Genomic DNA, 22,533 nt, shown 5'->3' with positions numbered 1-22,533 from the left:
ATATATACTCGACCAAGTAAACCGTTATGCCATACTCAAAAATCCGTATGATTTACTTTAATTTACTTCGGAATCCCACAATTACCACCAAAAGGTGATTGAGTATTCAAATAACTTGGGTCAATATTGCCAAACAATATATATATATATATATATATATATATATATATATATATATATATATATATATATATATATATATATATATATATATATGTATATGTATATATATATACATGTATATATATATATATATATATATATATATATATATATATATATATATATATATATATATATATATATATATATATATATATATATATATATATATATATATATATATATACAAACAATAACTTTAAATTGGGCGGTTGAAATGAATTTTTTTTATAAAAATTGATCAGTCAAAATCGTTTTAGTAAAGTGAATTCAAAAAGTAATTAAAAGGAGCTCCACGTAGGTCCAAAACATAATATGAACTCTGGAACAGGATCGCATATTGCGGCGCATAAATCCGAATCCGTACCGGCTCTACAGATGTTTTGTCCGACCTTTTAATATCTATTCATATTATACGAGTGGGTGGTCTATAATTATATTATCTCAATTTAATATAATCTGCTAGTTTAAAAATCAGTCAAATTTACGGTATATTGAAAAAAGAAAAGGAGTGACATCCTCTATTAACCACAACGTTCGGCGTAAGTTATCCCCCTTGATATGCTTGATTTTTGTTTGAATTTTTCTAGTACTCTCTTTATGGCAGTCAATACATGGAACACTTTCACATTTCCTTGTAATAAATACCAGATGAGTGCCTAAAATATTTAACTATGGATCATGTTTTAATATTCTTTTTTTCAGTTAGGCAATATCAGTTGGACAATGTTACTATTATAGCCTAAAGTGTCTGTTTTCTCCATGTTAACAAATCAAAACACGAATACGACCGTTATAATGCAGCCTTTACATGTCAACACGTATCAACAATAAATCGTGAAAGTTATATCCGGACGATACCTGATAGTTGACAACGATAACGGGAACAAAATTCTGATAAAATAGTAATCAATTGTAGCCAAAGGGAAAAATATTTATGCCGAACGTTGCGGCGGCAAATGGCGGATGTCGCTGCTTGTCTTTTTTATAATACCGTAAAATTATGCTGCTCGTATCAGTATTCCTGAGAAAGAAGAAAGGTCGTCATTTTGTCTATCCAATTCGGAGAAAGACATTCCACCAACTCGAACATTTTCTCCTTTTCGAACCAACGCAGCTGCGCTGAATGACGTGCATTTTGCATCGTTGGCTTCATCAGGCACAAAGAACTCTCCGGTTACAATCGAATTATCGCCAACCTTTATGTAATAATTTACACTTTGAACACCTTTCTTGATGCAAATATGTGCATTAAACTGATAAATCCCGTCAATGGGCGCTGTGAATATCCCCGTATCATTGTCGTACGAGTCGCCTTCGTTCAGTACAATTTTTGAGAATTTCATGGCTCCATTTCCCGTGATGCTATAGGAATCCATTACATTAAAGGCTACTGTCTCTGAAATATGTTAAATTATGCTTTTTATCTAAGAGAATTTGCAGCCACAAAGGTTTATAGCAATTAAAAAGTAAAGAATATTGCATATCACACACCAAAAGAAACACAAATAAACTGATGAGTGTGTTAAAATTTAAAAAAAAAATGAATGATAAATCATGCAAAATGATTTATATGAAACAATTTTAATCAATAATAGTAAAGAATACATGAAAGATATTTTACAGATATATTCTCATAATTTCATATTTATTGAGAATATAAAAAATGAACAGATACCGTTGTTAGAATTAGGGGAGAAATCATAAAGCCAATTCAAGGCCTCACTTTTGATTTTTGTGCCAAGATGCTGTGACTTTATATATGTACTGTTATGCCTTGCTTCTTAGTGCTACTGGCACATTTAGAAAACCAATTAAGATAGAAACAAAAATAACAAGATGTATCTTTAAAAAGATATTTGGCGACGGTTAATCTGCCAAATCTGCCTTAAATTGCAATATATCTATGATACTTAAGAAGAAAAGTGAGATTTCGAAACTCCTTTAGATTTATTTAAAAATTAAGACCATATCAGAAAGGTCCTTTCTATTAAGTTTTTAGAGTGACCAACAAGACCCATATTTCAGTTTGTAATTTTTAAATGACCTATTTGTATTCAGTACCTCCCTGTTACACTTACAGGAAGTCAAATTGATTTTAGACGGCCATTGGCCGAAAAGTTGAAAATAAGACTCACGTGTTTTTTTCTCCGTTTCCTGATCCAACTCATTTATTTGCTTTTCCAAAGCCGCAAACTTGTTCGACAAGTCTAAAAGTCCATCCTTGCAAGTGGCGTTTAGTTCACCTGTAACTGCCTGTAAGTCATTTAAACCGGAAGTACTCTTCTCCAGATCTTTCTTAATATTTTCCACATTAAGTGCCACGCTTACCATGCTCTCTAAAACATGAAAATAATTTAAGAAAGAAAACAATGAACTGCATGTAATGTACCTGTATTGAAAGGAAAATGTTCGTAATTGTCCGTTACATGTACAAAGGATTGCGAATGCTTGAAATCATCGCATAACCTACTAAGCGAAACATAAATTCAAATTTTGTAAGGGAATGTTACTCTTTCACCTGTGTTGTTATATAATTGATGTGCATTAAATAGACAGCCACTCTAATCAATCTCTTTCCGAACATATCAATTCATTTATGAAAAAAAACGTGTCTTTACAAAGATTTTAACAATTACTTTACATGTATTTTGGGCTGTAAATAGCTTTTAATATTTTGTACACTGAAGAAGAATTATTGTTCGACAAAGATGCCACACACAAGATGTCCTATTTATATCTTTGCTGTAAAAAACGTTGTTGATTTTAAGAAGGTTATTCTGATATGCATTTATCTGTGCATGGTGATATAAGTAGGAAATAAAGGGCATTTATGATTATTTATAAACAATAATTTCCCTACATCACACCTACATATACATATTGGCTTAACGTCATATGACTGCTCACAATAAATAACAAGAACTGGCATGAAAACGTAAGCTCTGTAGCAGAATAATATGTACACATTGCTAGATGAGTTTCTGCACAACACAGAAGAGGTAAGCCGATTAGTATTCATGGAGAGCTAAGTGTGCAGTTTTACCCAATTATTACAGTAAGATTTAATAAAATTATGCACTGAAATCTATGACAGTAATAAAACATACTTTTTGTAACGTATTAGCTTAAGTTCAATGTTTTGACAAATTATTAAGCTGCAACCAACAAAACTTGCAACCATCCTCAACCAAAAGACTTTTCAAAGCTTTTCAATGTCGCAAAACTATTTTGACCTTACTAGATTTAAACGGTAATAGGTCTTTCATTTTTATGATTTGTATGGTGAATTGGTCAATAGTTGACATGTTATCAATACAATTATTTATGTGATGGTGGTATTTATAACTTAGGCAAATAAGAAGATGAATGAATTTAAAATATAGCATTGAATGTACGTTTAAGACTCATCTCATCTGTAACCCCATTTAAGTTATCTAAACCGGAAATTCTCTCCTCAGGGTCTTTAATGATGTTCCCTTCAACTTCTGTCATATTTCTCATGATCTCTGTGGCAACGTAAATACTATGCAAGAATAAAAATAATGAAAATTTATGAATATTTTAACTTTGATTGAATGAAAATAAAGGAAACGATTGTATCAAGTTTTCTTTTAGGCAACTGTGGCTTCAGAACAGGTTTTGGGATGTTGCCATGACAAATATTTTATTCTCTTTCCGAAAATAGGCAAAGTTTGCCCATCTATATAGGGATAATATCAATATAATAAAATATTGGGTCTTTTCATTTGAATTAGCTTTTATAAGTCATTTTGTCAACTAAGGTCTAGTTTGCGCAGTTCGTCAGAGTATTTTTTTTAACTATACGAAGAGAAATTTGTTTTGTCAAATAGATAATTTTTATAATTGATTATCGGCAAATGAAATGTATAATACTAAATAATGAATTAAATGCGTAAAATAACTTAATAATTCAAATCAGTATAATAATTAAAAACATACAATGCTGATGATGCCGTGATGTACGGATAATTATAATGATGGTGAACTGATAATGATGATGAACTGATAATGATTATCTTGATGGTGATGATTATGTATTGCTGATATGGTGATGATAATTATTAATGTGGATATTAAGATTATAAATACTGATAATATTTTATTAAAATCAGTTTATGCACATTCATTGGCTCAATATTATAATGGCAGAAAAAATGGTGATTTAAGCTAAAAAAAACTGTTCGATGAGTATGGATTTAGCTCTGTTTTTGTAAATGATGAAAGTATGAATTATAAATTATTTGTCAATTTGTTTAAGAAAACTGTAACGGATTGTGCCTTACAGTATACAGTAAAAAGGGGCTATAACATTGAGAAAAATGGGGATTTGATCTGAACTTTATGGTATTACATTTATCACATATGTACCAAGAATTGTGCAATTATTTAATAATTTACCCATGTTATTATATAATATATTATGTTATCATCATTCACCATCCATCGTTGTGTTTAAATTTATATTGGATTTTGGAATTTTATATTGATTTTCAGTTTCCCCACCCAGTCCAAATCTGCATTATAACAGGTGGTGGATACAGTGGTTCGTCTGATGCACCAAGCGAATAGGTACAACATCAAGTGCCGGAGATCGTTCAATTTTGCCAACAACACCAGTTAAAGCAACGGGTATGTGGTTCTTGATAAAGCAAGCAAGGAACACAAATACCAATCAAGCTGTGAAAGCCAATAACAAGGAAAACCCGCCTGGTACAACAAATACAATATAGACAAATCCAAGAATACACCTGAAAACAAATGAAAGATTTAAGGTCAGTGAAAATAATAAGTTATGATCATATAAATTGTAAAAAGCACTTCCAGATCGAAAAGTCCAGAAAATGGATTAACAAGGATAAATATTCTATTGAGGATGTGCAAGAATATCTTATAAGGAAAGTAGCTAGGAAACCTTTCATGCACAAGATGATGACTCGCAGCAGAGCGCGTGAGGATAAACAGGATATAGAGGGTTAAATTGTCTTGATTGGGATTGCCTTTAGTTTTATTCTCTGATAAATCCAATTGGTACTTATCTATAAATTATTTTCCCTTGTTTCGGAACAGGTCCCCAAATCAAATTTTTTTTTTCAGGTAGCTAAGCCAACTTTATTTGTGTTTATAGTGCTATAAGATGGCTGATCACCATTCAACCCGGCTAGCCTGCATGCATTTATTTTCTTTTAGAACCACCCTTACCAGAAATAAAAGTTGGGGGGGGGGGAATGCTCATTTGGATCCTGACCTTCTTTTTCTGTTTCACCCAGCCAGAAACGTGCAGTCAGTCATTATCAATGTTAAATGATGGAAATGTTTTTAAAATATTGCTAATTTGCAGTTTTTAATTGCCAATTCCGGATAAACTAACACTTCCTGTCATACAGACAATAAAACGTGTATTGGCTCATAAACACGAGCAGGGCCGAAACATCCTTTGGAATGGATGTATTGATGCAATTAAGCGCCTATCAAGGAAATATACATTGTTATCTGTTCTAGCCTAGGACAAAGCTACACTTTCCGGTACACACCTATGCATCAGGCCAATGAACAATTTAAATTTTTATGGTGTACATATCTTTTCTGTGTATATACTTGTATTTGCTTTGTGTCTTTTTATTGTTACAATGTAAATTTTGTAATGCTATTTCATTAATGTACTCGTATGTTCTTAGTCATTTCAACTTTGGGGACCAAAGTTTTAGGGGTCCAGGCAATTGTTATAATGTAAATTTTATAATGCAAGTTTATTAATTAGTATTGTAATTATACCCATGTATTTTTATGTTCATGTCATTTCAACTTCATGTATATTGTATGTGTACTATGTAATTATTTTTATATTTTTCCTTAAAGATAATATGGTCATGTTTAGTATCAAAATGATCATATGTTTTTATAGAGTTTTGTTAGAAACATTTATTACGGTAAATTGCAAGTTGACTTCAATAAGGAGCTTTTTCTTAAAAATTGTTTTTAAACTTATAAAAATTCCCCATGTTATAAAAACACCTCTAACCAAAATTTTTAATACAATATGGCATTGTAAGTCGTAATGCTTAATAGTAACACAGATTAGTTACAATAACTCTCAAAGGCTTAAACCCAAACCAATTTGTTTATTATTTGTGTTTGCAAAGTTAATGGAAATGGCTTCCTGTTATTTTTCACAGCTTTCGGCAGTTTTTCTGTATAAAAACTTGGTGGATTTGCCTATGGTCATCATTCACCATCCATCGTTCTAAATATGAAGTTGTGTTTAAATTTATATTGGATTTTGGAATTTTATACTGATTTTCAGGTAAATTTATTTCAATGTTCTTTCATTTTTTTAAAACTAAATTTGTACAAGATATTGTACTCTTTGTAATTATGATTTTTCATTAAGTTCTTAACATTTAATATTCTTAGTTTTATTGTATATAACATTGTAATGTGTGTACAAGTTAGAACTTGTAGTACAAAGTAGCATTATGCTGATAAATCTTGTGTAGCGAAATATCAAGCAATATGCTATAATGAGAAATATTCTATCCACTTTAATGTATTGCTGTAACAAAATATAAAATAGAAGGATAGAAATTTTAAATCTAAATTTTTTAACATGAATTATTTTATACTATTTTCTTAAAATTTAAATTCTTAATTTTTATCTGCAAACAATGTATGTTTGATTCAATTAATTATTTTGTTCTTTGTGCAAATTAGATATATTTTAAATAAATTAATCTTGGTCAATAAAACAAGATAATTCGGCTAATTTCTATATTTTAATTAAGTACCTAATCGCTTGGGTTAAGTCATCGACCAAGATCTCGGTATACCTTTTCACTGCCAAGCTAATTAATAAATTGTAACTTATGTTAGTTAAATTAATTGTATATGTATATCATTTTGCTTCTTCCCCTATTGTAAGAATGTAATGTATACCATAAATGTTACAAATTCAATTAGATATATTAGTTTTACTTAATTACATACTTATGCAATTATTTTATAATTTACCTATGTTATTATAAAATATATTGTTATCATCATTCACCATCCATCGTTCTTAAAATAAAGTTGTGTTTAAATTTATATTGGATTTTGGAATTTTATATTGATTTTCAGTTTCCCCACCCAGTCCAAATCTGCGTTATAACAGATGTTTCCTACAACTTCTGTCATATTTTCCATGCTCTCTCTGGCAATAAAAAGTGAAACAAAATACTATGCAAGAATAAAAACAATGAAGATTTATGAAAGTAATGACTTTGATTAAATGAAAATAAAGGAAACGATTGTAACAAGTTTTCTTTATGGCAATTGTGGCTTCAGAACAAGATCTGAGATGTTGGCTCGACAAATATTTTATTTTCTTTCTGAAAATAGGCAAAAAGAACTGCTTTGTTTGCCCTTCTATATAGCAATGCTTCCAAGGTTATAAAATATTAGGTCTTTTCATTTGAGTTATTTTTTATATGTCATTTTGTCAACTAAGGCCCAGTTTGCGCAGTTCGTCAGAGTAGAATATGTAAATATGTTACTTAACGAAGAAAAAACATTTTTGTCAAATAAATAATTTTCATAAATGATTATCGACAAATGAAATGCATAATACTAAATAATAATTTCAATGCGTAATAAACATAAGAATTCAAATCAGTGTAATAATTAAAACGTATTCACGTATTTTGGCTGCGTGTTATTTTATTATGTTTCCCCCATTAAACTACGCACGTAGTTTTACATTAACGGAGGAGAATGCAATCATTAAAAGATAAAATAACGCAACCACGCGATGTTGTTGCTCATATTATATGTGTGAGTCAGGGCGCCATGTCATGCACGTACAACAGCTTCCTGCAATAACAGACCTGGACCCGTCCGTGTTTACCAAGTAAAAAATCTTGATCAGGATGAAATGATCCTGGCTATATTTTCGTTGACTACTATTGATTCTATAAGGCTAATATTACCAGTAAATGGTACATAAAAAATGTAAAAATGCTGACTTGCAAACTTACTACGATATTTTTGGATAAAACTGAGGAGTGTAAATCATGTAGATAGTCGGATCAAAGTTAAGATCAATTCTCAGATCAAAATCAATATTTGGATTAACTGTGAAATGTCCATATCTTCATTTATTTTGTAAAGAAATATCAAATGTGTTCTCAAACTTCGATGCTTTTTCAAGTCCACTTTAATGAAGTCGAAATTGAAGATTAAATCTATGGTGATACCTTTTAAGTGATTATTTTTGATCCCATCCTTATTTAAATGAAAAGAAGCATGGTAATTTCATTATTAAAGTGTAACCATAACATGACATCGCACCAGCACCAGCACGAAATGATGACGAAATCTATTTGTTTAATCAAAAAAGAAATTACGAAACGCGAAATACAAAATCAGTCGCATGTTGATGCAAGAATTCACCTTAATTCACCTTATATTCATGCATTAACATCTGAAGAAGCCCTAGGACTCGCAGACTCGAGCTTTAAATGCGTCGTCGTGTTTCCTCTGATGCTTAAGTACAAAAAAGTTGTATTAACCCTTTATTTTGGTATAATCTATGTGAATCAAATAGCGTGAACATTTCTCTCCCGATATGACCATAGGAGCTTGAAATCAACGTGATTGTACAGTTTTTTGTTTTTGTTTTTTCTTTGTGTTTTTTTTTTCTTTTACTTTATTCACTATAATTCGACAGTTATTGCTTGATCACACCCTTCTAAAAGGTCTACACTGAGGTCCAAAGCCATGCCAGTTCTCACAAAGATCAAATGAGGCAAATAAACGGGCAAAATTTACAAATTATAATAAAGAGATAATGGTAGTCTCCGAATTTAATTGAAAATCAATTTTTGTGCGATTCTTAGCCTATAGCCCGATATGAGTTAAATACCTTTAAACGCTTTTTATTTTTGTGTCATTTTGCATAATTGCAAACTGGAATTTATTAGTTTTGAAATACATGTATATGGTAAGCGGATGTTTGCACACAGGTTATCGGTCAGGTCATATAAATAAAAACTCGCGAAAAAAATATGTCTTGTCCGATCATTTAAAAACTCTGATGAGTCCCTTCAAATACATGTTATGATACATGAACGAAAACTTTTTTCTTGATAAAATGTACACATACGCATGTTTTCAGATACTATGCTTTTGTTATCTACGGTCTCACTCAAAACGTCCGTCTGTCTTTCCAAATTATCTATCTTATCTTGCTGCTCCGAGAATCTGTCAGATAATTCGCTATTATTTTCCTTAATGTCAATCATTAAATCCTTAACCTTAGAAGCATTCTTTTCTACGTCTTTCTGTATTTTTTCCACAAAGAATTCCATGCGAACCATTTTTCTAGTAACTGTTTGTCATATCAAAAATTTGAACAAACAGGCTCCACGGGAACTGTTCTAATTAACATAAACATTAATATATGAAAAACACTTCAACACTGCAAAATGTATTATTTTGAAAACATATTTCCAAAACTCATAATTCAATACTCTAAAGGGTGCCTCACATAAGAAGGTAAAGCAATTAGCATTTTTTTCTTTAATGCCTGTTCGAAAATTCGCTATTATTGAGCATTTTGTAATTAAAGCTCTGCAAGTCATCTCAATGAGATTAGAAATTTGCCAAAGTATTTCGAAAACGCTTCAACAAAAATACTCAGGCATGATATTGCCATGGACGGACATCCAAACAGGTGTTTTAACGATCTGAGGTATAACATATAATACAACCCTTAGAGCTTATAAAAAACCTACATATTAGACTGGTAATATGATGACACGATTTAGTAATCATATTTATGGTTAGGTGGATTCTGCTATCCAGTCGTTCCAAAAGAACTGTTTGGGACTATGGCACTCTACTGGAAAATTGTGTTGAATGCTTTTGTCTGTCCATCTGTTTTTCTTTGCGTTTGTTATTAGTTTCATGTCAATCAATGTCATACAAATATACATATAGGATAAAAATGCCAAAATTAAATCTACTTGCCCCCCAAAAATGTTGTTTTTGTAAAACCTATGTGTCACAAAATATTCTTTAAAAAAAAAATCTACATGGCTGTCTATTGAGACAATATAAAGGTAACGTTAAACTATATGTTAAATAATAACATTATAACGTAACTATTCTACAAGGTTAGCTTTTAAAAAAGCTAGTAGCGACTCGCTTTGTAATTTCATTCCAGGGGTGTGTTTAAATGTAAAAATGACAGTTCTGTACCTGAAGAGACTTCAGCGAACATCAAAATAAAAGTGACATATAAAGTTACGGAAGCCAGTTCTCTCAGTTTAACATAGGGGAATATGAGTATATATGAAGTTGCATGTAAACAGATATAATGAAGTCCCTATGTCTATGCACATTTACTATATGGCCTGTTGACCTTGACCAAAAAATGTTAGATAGGTAGAATTCATAAAGATGTCTCTTTATACAAAGTTAAGTTGTAATATGTTATTTAGTATTGGAATGAGTGACATACACAAGTCCTATACAGGAATATATTACTGAAGAACTCTCTTGGGTGTGGGCGAATTTAGATTCATGGGGCATGATTATTTGATTTGTACAAGTTCTCAAGTCTCGTAAATCCCGGTCAAAATAGACGGAGAGACCGGAAGCGACCGGACCGGAGAATAGTATATCCCAGTAAATACATCAGTACATACACAAAATACCGGAAAGGATAAAATTACCGGAAAAAAAGAAAAAGAAAATATGCACAGAACCAGATGTACACTTATGTTAATTAACCAATTAATTGTTAATTATTTAACTTACTACAGAGAAAACAGGTGAAATCGCTAAATCAAAAGTCAGTGTAAATATGATTTATTGAAAAGAATTCATGAAAACAAATATTTTATCATCATTATCATCTTTGCGCTCAAAGCAATACTTGTTCCTTTTTAAAAATGGCGTGAAAATTGAAGGTTTTTTGACGCTATGTAAGATCAAATTTGATTGGCTTAATTATTTTGGATTCCAACCCAGACAGATAAATTTTGTAGAAAGCTGGAAGCCAAGCTTAGATTAAATTTTTGGATGGATTCGGAGTTTTAGGTTGTTTCTAAGTAAAATCCTAACGTAATACCGGCTCGCCGTGGCGAGCCGGCAAAACTATGCCATATAAACATAAAAATAAAATGTTTATAAATAGATCTACAGACATTTGTTTTTTTTGTTTTGTTTTGGGTTTTACGTCACATCGACACAGTATAGGTCATATCGAAGACCTCAGGTGCCCTTCCGTGCATTATTTCAGGCACGAACGGGCACCTGAGTAGAACCACCGACGTTCCGTAAGCTAGCTGGATAGCTTCCTCACATGAAATAATCCAAAGTCCCTGTCGGGATTCGAACCCACAGCGGTGAGGGGCAAGTGGTTTGAAGCAAACGACCTTCACCACTCGGCCACGGACGTCCCAATCTACAGACATCCAGAGACATACAAGTGTATAAAATTGTCTGGTAAACATCTATCAAAATGCAGTCGGGTAACCTTGAACCCATGACAACTCGCTCAATTGTTGTTTAAGTACCATAAAAAAGAGAATTTCAAGGAAAATTTTAAGCTGATAAAACTAATTTCATCTATTCAAACGACACTTGACATATTTTCCTTGAAACATAAAACACTTTTACGGCTAACTTACTTCAACAATTAAACAATAATCACAATTATTCCTTTGGTTGTTACTTTATTTCCAGTGTCAAGATGTTTTCCAAGTATTTCTCTTAACAATAGAAAAATGTCGCGGCTGATTTAATTAAATTGGGAATGAACACTTTTATGACAATAGAATAAGGAAGACATCACATTATGTGGATATCATTGCACTCCAAATAAAAGTATTTAAGTATGTAACAATTGCTCTGTGTAGGAGATATGTGTGTCAGACGTTTGAAGTTGTTGAAATAACATCCTGCTTTATATAGAATTAAGGAAGGGGGGGTTACCAACATATTTTGTCCTGTTTCTTATTTGATGTTAAACTCTTTTCTTGAAATACCAGTTTTGGTTACAGGTAGCTCTGAATATGTGACATCTTAAGTTGTTGTAAGAAGAGGGAAATTGGTGATAATTATGTAAATACTGAGTGAAAATTGATTGATTCTGACTTAGTGAGCTACTCTCAGTAAAAGTAGAATTATTAAACTAATAATATTGTTGCTCTTTAATAACTGCCGTTGACTGTGAGGCCACTTTGCTATGTAATCTGTTTAGGTATTTTTTATTTTAATAAAAGTCTGGTGTATAACAACTTAGGCTCGAAACCTTGTTATTTCTCTTATGCAATAAGTATTAGAATTTACACCACAGATATATACTGTATCATAGGCACAATTTTATAAATGTCTACTTTAAATTATGCTCGACACTCAAACACATGCAGAGAGAAAACGACCAAAAACAAATGCTAATAAATAAAGCTCTTATATATAAATTGGTCTCAACAGGCACTATCCAAAACAACAACAACAACAACTGCAAGGCGAGACACGTATTTATTGGTACACAACTGAGGAGTAAACATTCGTAATTACAATAATACTTTTCTATTAAAATATAATTCTATAACTCAAGAATCACTCATTAATCATGTTTATTCTATTAGATAAATATAAGCATGCTACAATCGAAAATGCGATTTGCGTCATGTTAATAATCTGATAAAACCTCTAAAGCAAACCCAGAATGTTTTCAATCATGACGGAAATCGAAAATTCAAACGTATATTTCTTCATCAGAATACGGGCCGCCCACGAAAAACCCCCTATCTTTTCTTTTCATTATTTTTTAAAAACAGGAGGAAACGTGTTTCCGTAGCCTAGTCAATGCGTTAACATTGAAATGCCCCGACTATTCCTAGAAATACAGAACAACAGAAACATTTCAGACATGCCTCTTAATTATAACAAATAAAAACATATATAAACATCATTTTGCACAAATGTTATTGAATTTTAATGTAGTTAACGACGTGTACAAAGCGAGAGTCTCTGTAAAACTGACCACTTATCGTACGTACGCACGGTCAATAACTCTTATCACGTGACCAAACTGGTTATACCAGTTTTGATAACGCACCTGTTGAGACAACAGTTCTCCGTCTATACGATGTAACGCGGAGAACTACATGTCTCAACAGCCACTATCCAAAACAACAACAACAATAACAACTGCAAGGCGAGACACGTATAGAAATTACAAAGCTTGAGACGAAAAACATGAAAATTCAATTAATTATTCATATGTTTATAAAATAGTATCTATAAAATACTTATAACTTAACTTTATTGTAATTGACAATCGACTGTCTAATGAATCAACAATATAACCGTCCTTAGCTATATCAGTTTTCCAACGGCCATGTCTCTTTAAACATCTATCAGACACACCTGAGTTAGCGGCCACCGTAACTCCACTAGCTCTCAAAGAATGTGTACCTAAATTTAAATTTGGTGCTACTAACTTTAATTTAGACAAAATGCATTCCCTAACTCGTGTGTAAGACAACTTTTTATTACTTTTTATAAGCGCCGATACCCCCTTTGACCTAAAACACGGCCTAAACAAAAATTCATTACAGGTTACGTCAAGACAAGCTGCCCTCATATATTTTTTAAGCATATTAAAAGGACATGCATTAGTAGTACCCTTACAAATCGGAACAGATTTTCCTTGCCTATACACATCAGTTTTGCTCTTAAGATTTTTTTTGTTATAAATGTTTATCACTAAGTGATCATCATTGAATGTTATATCTGAACAAATTAAAGAATTCAGTTCGTTGAAACGTAAAAACCCAGCGAAACCTAAAAGAATAATTGACAGATCTCTTAAGGTTACCACGTCGCTGGAATCTGAAAACATATCACATAATGTTTGTAACATTTCCGAATCTATTGTATCTTTCTTTTTAACAGGTTCATAGCATTCTCGTTTACTTGTTTCCAATAAATGTTTAACCATTGAATTCGTAGTAGGTTCCACAAAATCATGCAAAGAATGCATCCATTTAATAGAATATACGGTAGAAGAAATAACACCGTACGACTTTCCGTGATCTAACATGTTTGTTATTAAATACATTGCTACAACTATAGATGAAGCTGGCCTGGAAACAATACCATTTTTGACACAATATTCTTCGAAATGTTTGAAATAGTTCATATATTTCTGTCTAGTAGAAACTGCCCGGGATTGTACAACATAACCTGCCATGTGATCAATAACTGTTTGATGTTTTTGAATGTCCACTCCTGCGTTGTTCATCATGCTCCTGATTGAAGGTTTTAAGTCAACACCTATAATCGAAAAGGCAAATATTATAAACTTCATAAAATACTGTAAAAAAAGAATACAGTACATGTCTCATTAAAATATATCTATATTGGCACTCCAAACTAAAACCTGATCTTGAGTGCCAGCATACAAAACGGCAATGGTGTGTGTGCAAACACGCCATTATTACCTTTACCAGTACGTATTATTCCATTTTTTTGGTAAAACCTCTACATCTCTTATGTAAGTTTTAAAATTACATTTTGTATCAAACAAGCAAGGCCAAAAAGCTGAAGATTTCCACTTTGGTATAATTAATGTGCAACTTGCATTTTCGTTTACAATTTTGTTTATACACTCTACTATTAGCCGAGGCGGCGGAACTAACCAATTATTATCGTTTTTCCAGGACTGATCGAAAGCATTTATAGCTTCCGTTCCTGGTACCCACCACTTAGAGTTAAACCTTTCACAATGAGTGTTATAATGAGTAGAAAACCTATCTATTGTGTGTATTCCCCAAATACAATCAAAATATCTGAACCAACGATCTGATATTGACCAATCATCAGAATCAAGACATCTACTCAAATAATCTGATATCTGATTATTTTCTCTGGGTATCCATTCCGGGCTAATATGGATATTATTTTCTTCACAAAAATCATTGAAACCTAAAGCAATTTTTTGAAGCTCTGCGTTAACACTGCCGTTCAAAAGAATCGATTTTACATTTTGATTATCAGAAAAAACTTTCAATTTTTTGTTTTTGAAACCGTTAAGTACATGAACCCTTACTGCGGACTTTTTAAAAAAATTGCCCTGCGCTAGCTATTGCCAAATGGAAGTGAATTAAACACAAAATAAGTCTGTTGACCATTATAGTTCCATGAAAATCCTAAATATTTTCCTATGAGCTTGAAAAATATCGATGTGATGATAAGCTCCTTTCAAATCAAAAGTAAAAGCAAAAACCCCAGCACTAAATAGAGGCTGAGCGACACGAACATCTTCAAACTTGATTTTGAATAGATACAAAAAAAGATTTACATGCCTACAATCTAAAACCAACCTTGCTTTTCCGGCCTTATTATAAGCCACAGTCAACGGATTTACAACTTCCGGCACGTGATCTACTACCGAAATAACATGTTTTTCTAGTAAAACACTCTATTTCCGTCGTAACAAAAGACGGATTGTCTCTAGCGGACTTATTATTTTTAAGCATTACTTTACTAGGAATATTTCTAAATGGCAATTTGTAACCATTTTCTATAACGTCTACAATGAAAGAATCGCCATTGATAGATCGCCATTTGCTAGCATGAGCCTTCAATCTTCCTACTGGCGATATTACACATTTAAGTTTTTCTTTTTTAGACTCAAAATGCTCTGCTACTGATACTGAGCATTCACTGTTCAGCTGAGAACAATATCCGTGATTCACAGAAGAAACATTAAGACTTAAACATTTTTTAGAAAATACAACGATTTCATTTTCTGAATCATTTTGGTTCGAATCGCAACTAATTGCCTCATTATTTATTTGTTCCCTGTAATTGTGGTTCATTGAATCACTGTCTAGCATATTGCAATGTTTACTAAATAAACAAAATGTACTCATCTTATTATTCAAATTTGTAGTATTTGCTGGACATTCTTTTCTCCAGTGACCCGGCTTTCCACAGTAAAAACATAAGCCTGGTTTCTGTACACCAAATTGCTGCGAAGTGGATTGACTTGTAGCTCGTGCAGGTACACACCTGGTGTAAGGCTTGGTTCTAAACTTTTTAGACTTTTTATTTTTCTCAGCTTTGAACTTCCTGTCAGCCCTGACTTCAGCTTTATACATTTTCTTTTCATCATCGCTGTCGTCTGCTAGAGGATTTTGTTCATACTCATGAACTACTCTCCACCCCAATTTACTAGCATCCGCCAACTGTATCATCTTTTGTCGGTGTGACAAAATATCCAAAGCTGAAAGAAAAATATGCCTATTACTAAAAATATTTAACATAATTTCTATAAATAATATAATCTTTATGAGTCAATATAATCAACTCCTGTGATATAATCCTTGTAACTGAAAATCACATTGATATGATACATAATTTTCTTACAAATTTTGAAAATAAAATAAGCCGTATCTAACTTTAAAAATATCTCAAGCATTAAACATGAAAAACCCGTGCTACCGCCATTTATAGTATCACTAAATTTATTTATAAATGATACTACTCTAATTTATTTATATCGGCCTGCGCATTACCAACGCAACGGGTTTTAAATCTGTGACATGCGTATGCAAGTTTATAATGCAACTATATCAGTTATACTATAAAACATGAATCCCCTATCTATACATGTTAAAGAAAAGGCGAGTCCACATTAGTCATTGCTAACCATGCAAAAAACATCTATATTGATCACATCAGCTTATAAAATCTTTATGTTTTTTTTTTTTTTTTTTTTGTTTTTTTTTACGTCCTTGTGCACTAATGTCCAAAAAGACATTAATCTAAATAAATTTGAAAACAGAAGAAACAAAGAGATTTTTTTTTAAATATAATAGACATATAATTATTATATTTATTATCATTCTTATTATAAGCATTATTATTCCTTTAGAAATAAACATATCCCAACAATCTTCATACAGAACAATTCACCTCTAGTATAACAAAAGACACGTGTATCGAGACCACGTGGTCTACACATTAAACACGTAAAAACTATTCGAAAATAGCAAATTTATTAATTGTATCACGAATTTAAAACTGCTGAATAAAAACAAAGCTTTTGCAAATTGAATTTTTTTTAAACACAAACCTGTTGTAATACTGTTTTTGGCCTCCTCAATTTTACTGCTATCTAACTTAGACTCAACTTCATTAAGCTTCAACATAACTTTACTATTATGACAAAACTGTTCTTCGTTGCTTTTCCTTTTAAATTGTGGCTGAGATGATGCCACTAAATTGCTTATTCTAGCAAATTGAGAAGAATTATTTTGTTCACTTATCTTTTCGAACATCGTCCCAATTTCTTGAAGTAAAGACTGTCTGCTTTCCTCCACGGTGTCCTTTACAACGTCCTTGATAATGTCGTGAGTATCTCGATCCATGATAAAAACTCCCCATGTAGTTAACGACGTGTACCAAACGAGAGTCTCTGTAGAACTGACCACTAATCGTACGTACGCACGGTCAATAACTCTTATCACGTGACCAAACTGGTTATACCAGTTTTGATAACGCACCTGTTGAGACAACAGTTCTCCGTCTATACGATGTAACGCGGAAAATTACATTTCTATGCAATTTGCTGCGCATCGGTAAATTTCCTTTCGGTGGTGCATCAAGGTCAGATTGTTTAACTCCTAGTTTCCGCCGGGAATTTGTTCTTAATCAGTCCAGGTTGTTAAATGCATGATCTCTAAAGGAAATGTAAAGATAAAGCGAACTATTTATGTTCTTACTTTACTGCGAATTTTAACTGGAATGGTGGCTGCATTTTTCAACAAGAAACAACTCAAAATCGATATCTGTTCACATACAAAAATAATTCAGTAATTAAACAAAATAGTTTGTTCAACATGGACTATTCTATGATAACACCTGTCAAATGAGTTTTGAATTGAAGGATAATGGCAGCGAAAATCAGACATCTATTTGTATATATATATATATATATATATGTAACCTGTGTTTATCACTGGTATATTGTATCCTCCGTGTTATGTTGTATTTGGTTGGTATTCGCCTTACTGTTGTGTCGTCGTTTGTTTGCCTAACTGTGGTAATGTTTTGTATAGTCTGTTTCGTATGAGATGTCACTGTAAGTTGAAAGGTTGCATGAATGTGTTCACTAATATTTCACGTGCATGACCCTAAAATCCCCGCGAAACATTTTCTTGCTTGAGTAAAATATTTCCCTTCGCCAGTTCCACATTATACGAGTAACTGATAACTTACTTTACAGTATAGTTGTTGATAGTAGTAGTTACTTATTAGTAAACTTAAACATCATTTATGGACAGTTCTTGTATGCTGATCCTGGTAAGAATTTATATATTTCTAATGTCATATTTATTCTTTTCCATTGATGAATTGGATGAAATGTGTAATTTTATTATTTTGTAAATCAATTATTTGTAATTCCTTTGTATTTTGTTTGTATGCTCGTTTTTGTATGTCCGACAATTAAATGATGAAATAGAAGCAAGTCTTCAATCATTTATACCCGGTTACACACATATATATATATATATATATATATATATATATATATATATATATATATATATATATATATATATATATATATTCACACATATCTTCACTTACGGGGCCTATTTATAAGACCGAGTTGAGTGGCATTATTTCATGCAGTCAGTTTTTATATATGCCACTATGTAGGTATATAATGACATTTCCAAACAACAGAACTAAGGGGTACTAAGTTATATATATCAACTATATATTTAATTTTACCATAGGTGAAAACATATTGACCAATAACATAAAACCCCATTAAAAATATATACATTTGTGGGACATATATCATTTACTACTAAAACCGGCCTACGGGCACTATGTTAGAAGGGTAGCCTACGCCCCCATACATCGTTTTAAACATGCCAGAGTTGCGAGGCCTTATGTATGCCCCACATTAAATATAAACCCCACAAGTATGGTCTCAAATAGACCGATGCCCCGTAAATGGAGGAATGTGACTGTATATATATATATATATATATATATATATATATATATATATATAGTTATATTGTTGAACACCAATTAAACACGTTTTTTTAAGAAAAAAAGGTTGCACTCGATTGATTGAAAGGTGCGTCGTATGACAAGTTAAAGGCTTAAAAATAATGGCATCGTGCCAACCGCACTGCGTTACAATCGAATCCACTGCCGTCTGCGTTGTAATCATTTTTTGTCATTTATTTATAAACAGGCAATTACAATTTCAAAATATACAAAAATATGGTTGTTTTGCATAAGTAGTATTCATACGATGCTATGCCGTTATATGTAGGTGTCGTTTTGCACACATTTGTACCTGTCTTTACCATAACTCGGCAAAAGTGGCGTCCCCTTGTCAAACTGTACAGAAGTGTTTGGATAAATGGCAATATATTGCATGATGTGCGTAAGTTGGAAGAGTACATATGGGGGCTCCAGTCTCACTATGTGTTTCCCGTAAAACGTTAAAACATAAAGCAAAATTCAATCATAAATTTTCTGACAACAGCAAACGCCCAATTTTTATCCACCGCTGCTGCGATGAACACTCCACCGCCGCTGCGATAGACCCACCCCTTCTGCGAAAGCCATTGCCAGTGTGTACCATTTTGAACATTGTTAATGCATGTCAGCACTTTGAATAGGTAGCCGCACAAGAAGTCGTGCAGATTGATTTCCGCGAGTGGGTCGAGCGCCAATTTACTTTTGTACACTTACTAGCTGCATGCGCAAACAAAAGATTATATAAGATTGGAAATTTCTATTTGTTGGGGTTCTTTGAGTATAATGTAGTTGAAGAGTTGTAGTTCCTTTTAAACTGTTGCTAGGGCCTAATTTTAGTTTAATTCATTTAATTATCATTCTTCACTTGGACTTTTTTTTATATTCTTCACTTGGACCTCTTTTTTATTATACAAGCATATAGTTCTAAACGACAGACATTTTCAGCGACAGATTTCTAGTGTTCTTTTTTAAGCCAGAGTTATTTCCTAACAATATCACCAAGCACTTCTGTACATGTATGACCGAGTGAACCGTGTACTGAAATTTGGCTCCTTCTTTAATTTTGGAACATATTACCTATTATTCCTAATTTGAGCCTACCCGTAGTCAGACGGAAATAGCCGATATACTTCTATTGTTCGCAGATACAATAAGGCTAATCAGAAGTTCTTATTTCTAAACAATTAAACAAATCTTCAACATCTGCAAAAAGACCTCTCGCGTGCTTTTTTTTAAAAACGCAAACTTGTTATGCTCATTATCAGTATAATGACGTTCTACCAACGTCGTTACATTACAGTCCCCTCCGAGGAGTTTGTCACAGTTTCGTCACGAGACTTGGCCTTGGAAATCATAGGGTATGGCAACTCCAGTCCAGTAGTTGTCTACATCCGAAATGTAACGGTTTAAGGCACACAACTCCTGTCGGTGATTATCTTGCTCACCACCAAGAGTGGTTTGTGTCCTTATATATTGGAAACATTCTCTTATGCAAATTTACCAACTATAGTGTTGACATATTATTATGCTCATTATCAGTATTATGACGTTCTACTAACGTCATACAACGGTAGCAAATGTAAACAAAGTACATGTAGTATTTTGACTCCATAAAAATTCTAATTCACTATAATTATAGAATTTGCCAACAGAGCAAAAAGTAGCAGGAGAGAGTTGTATGGCTGATAGTTTTTTTTTAAATTGATACAAGATACAAAAAATAAACCAGAATCAGTTAATAAATTATACTTATAGCTGTCTCAGCAAAAACATTATTCTGAGTTTTCAAGAACCGATACAATAGCAGCTTTCGATCATTTCCGTCACCATCCGGTAGATACGAGAAAAGATATAATATTGGGGTCTCAATTTTAAACAATATAACACAAAACAAAAAAACAATATGTTCGTGCTATATTTGCCTGGTGTTTCTTATTATTATTAAGCCATAAACAAACAAAAATAAAGATAATATTCTTATTTGTTTAATATAGCTGTTACAATCCAACAGACACTAAAAGAAAATCGTTAGTACTGACCTTTACTATTTGAAGCCTTTGAAACGTTTATACACATGTATAAAGAAACAGATACTGCGATAATCAACAGTCCAATCAAAATTGAATTTACGAGGGTACACCAAAACAAAAGTGGTGTGCACTTCTTGGGTGAAGGAGTAGTTTTATCTGCAAGCTCTCCTGTACCATGTTGAAGAGTTTCGTAAATGTTGTCTTGTTCAGTCCGATTTTTTAACTCAATTTCTACATCCAAATTATCATATGTTCCCGGTTCCATCATATACTTGTATTAAATGTAAGAGAAGGTGTACGAAGTCTTCCGTATACACTGTGTTAAATAGTTCAAAATATTTACTATTAGAAAAACAAAACATGCCAAGGTGTCTCTCTTGTAATAAAGACGGGTTTTCTTTTCTTTTGTAGCAAGTTTAATTTTTTCTTTGTTATTTTTCTTTTGTTTCACCAATACGCTTAAAAACGATTTATATTAAACACAAAGGCTTTTATGTTTCAGTGTTTCGAAAGGTTATCGAAAGGTTATCGGATAGTATTCACAGCTAATATGTGGTTTCGCACGATCATTTAGCTTCCTTAAAATATTTTTAATTGCGATAATGTCAATCAGTAGAGTTGAAACCAAAAATGTTTAGACATTTGTTACAGTAATCATTCCTATGGAGCAGAATTTGGGTATTTATTCGCTGTTTATCTTTCAATTTATATAATTTATAGTAATTTCGTATTTATTAAATTCTTATCTAAAATCATATAAATTTAAAATGATTTAAACAAGTTTAATTGCTACTTTTTAATTGACAGATAAACATTTGTACTTTGATACTGCAGAATGTAAGGATCAATTGTTTCTACTTCTTGTTTAAACTACGTGATTAGATATTATGTTGCATACTTCTTCCTTTTCAATTTAAATAATTTAGATTTTAACTTATGATCTTGAACGTCCTTTCTTTTAAGAATACAAAGTGGGTTACATGACACTGAAATAAAATCTATACGAATGCACCTAGACGAATACGAACTGCAATAACACGAATACGAAATTACATTTGAAATTGAAATTTAAATTTATACATCTGGCCGGGAACCAATATTTCCGTACAAGTCCGTACTTTCTGACGGTGTAACGGTGCTACCTATAAACTTGGATTAAATCGCCGCGTAGCATTGTATCCTCACACCTTGTGCTCATGGAAAATACCGAACCGTCACTAAGATTTTGCGCAAGAATTTTAGGTCTGGTACC

At 32.1% G+C, this 22,533-nt stretch overlaps 1 protein-coding gene across 1 annotated transcript; it reads right to left on the bottom strand.

The window, feature by feature from the left end:
- Positions 1 to 380: 380 nt before the first annotated feature.
- Positions 381 to 21,643, bottom strand: LOC132746340 (uncharacterized). Its single transcript, XM_060735451.1, has 3 exons — positions 21,291 to 21,643; positions 2,301 to 2,501; positions 381 to 1,561 (listed from the first exon to the last, which is right to left on the bottom strand). The coding sequence occupies exons 1-3, from the start codon at positions 21,547 to 21,549 to the stop codon at positions 1,164 to 1,166; spliced, it is 858 nt and encodes a 285-aa protein (XP_060591434.1). The 5' UTR covers positions 21,550 to 21,643; the 3' UTR covers positions 381 to 1,163.
- Positions 21,644 to 22,533: the final 890 nt, after the last annotated feature.

This window comes from Ruditapes philippinarum, unplaced genomic scaffold (assembly GCF_026571515.1).
Source record: "Ruditapes philippinarum isolate M1 unplaced genomic scaffold, ASM2657151v2 ctg4606_1_1_1_1, whole genome shotgun sequence".
NCBI classification, from domain to species: domain Eukaryota; kingdom Metazoa; phylum Mollusca; class Bivalvia; order Venerida; family Veneridae; genus Ruditapes; species Ruditapes philippinarum.
This window is presented reverse-complemented; position numbering and strand designations above follow the sequence as displayed.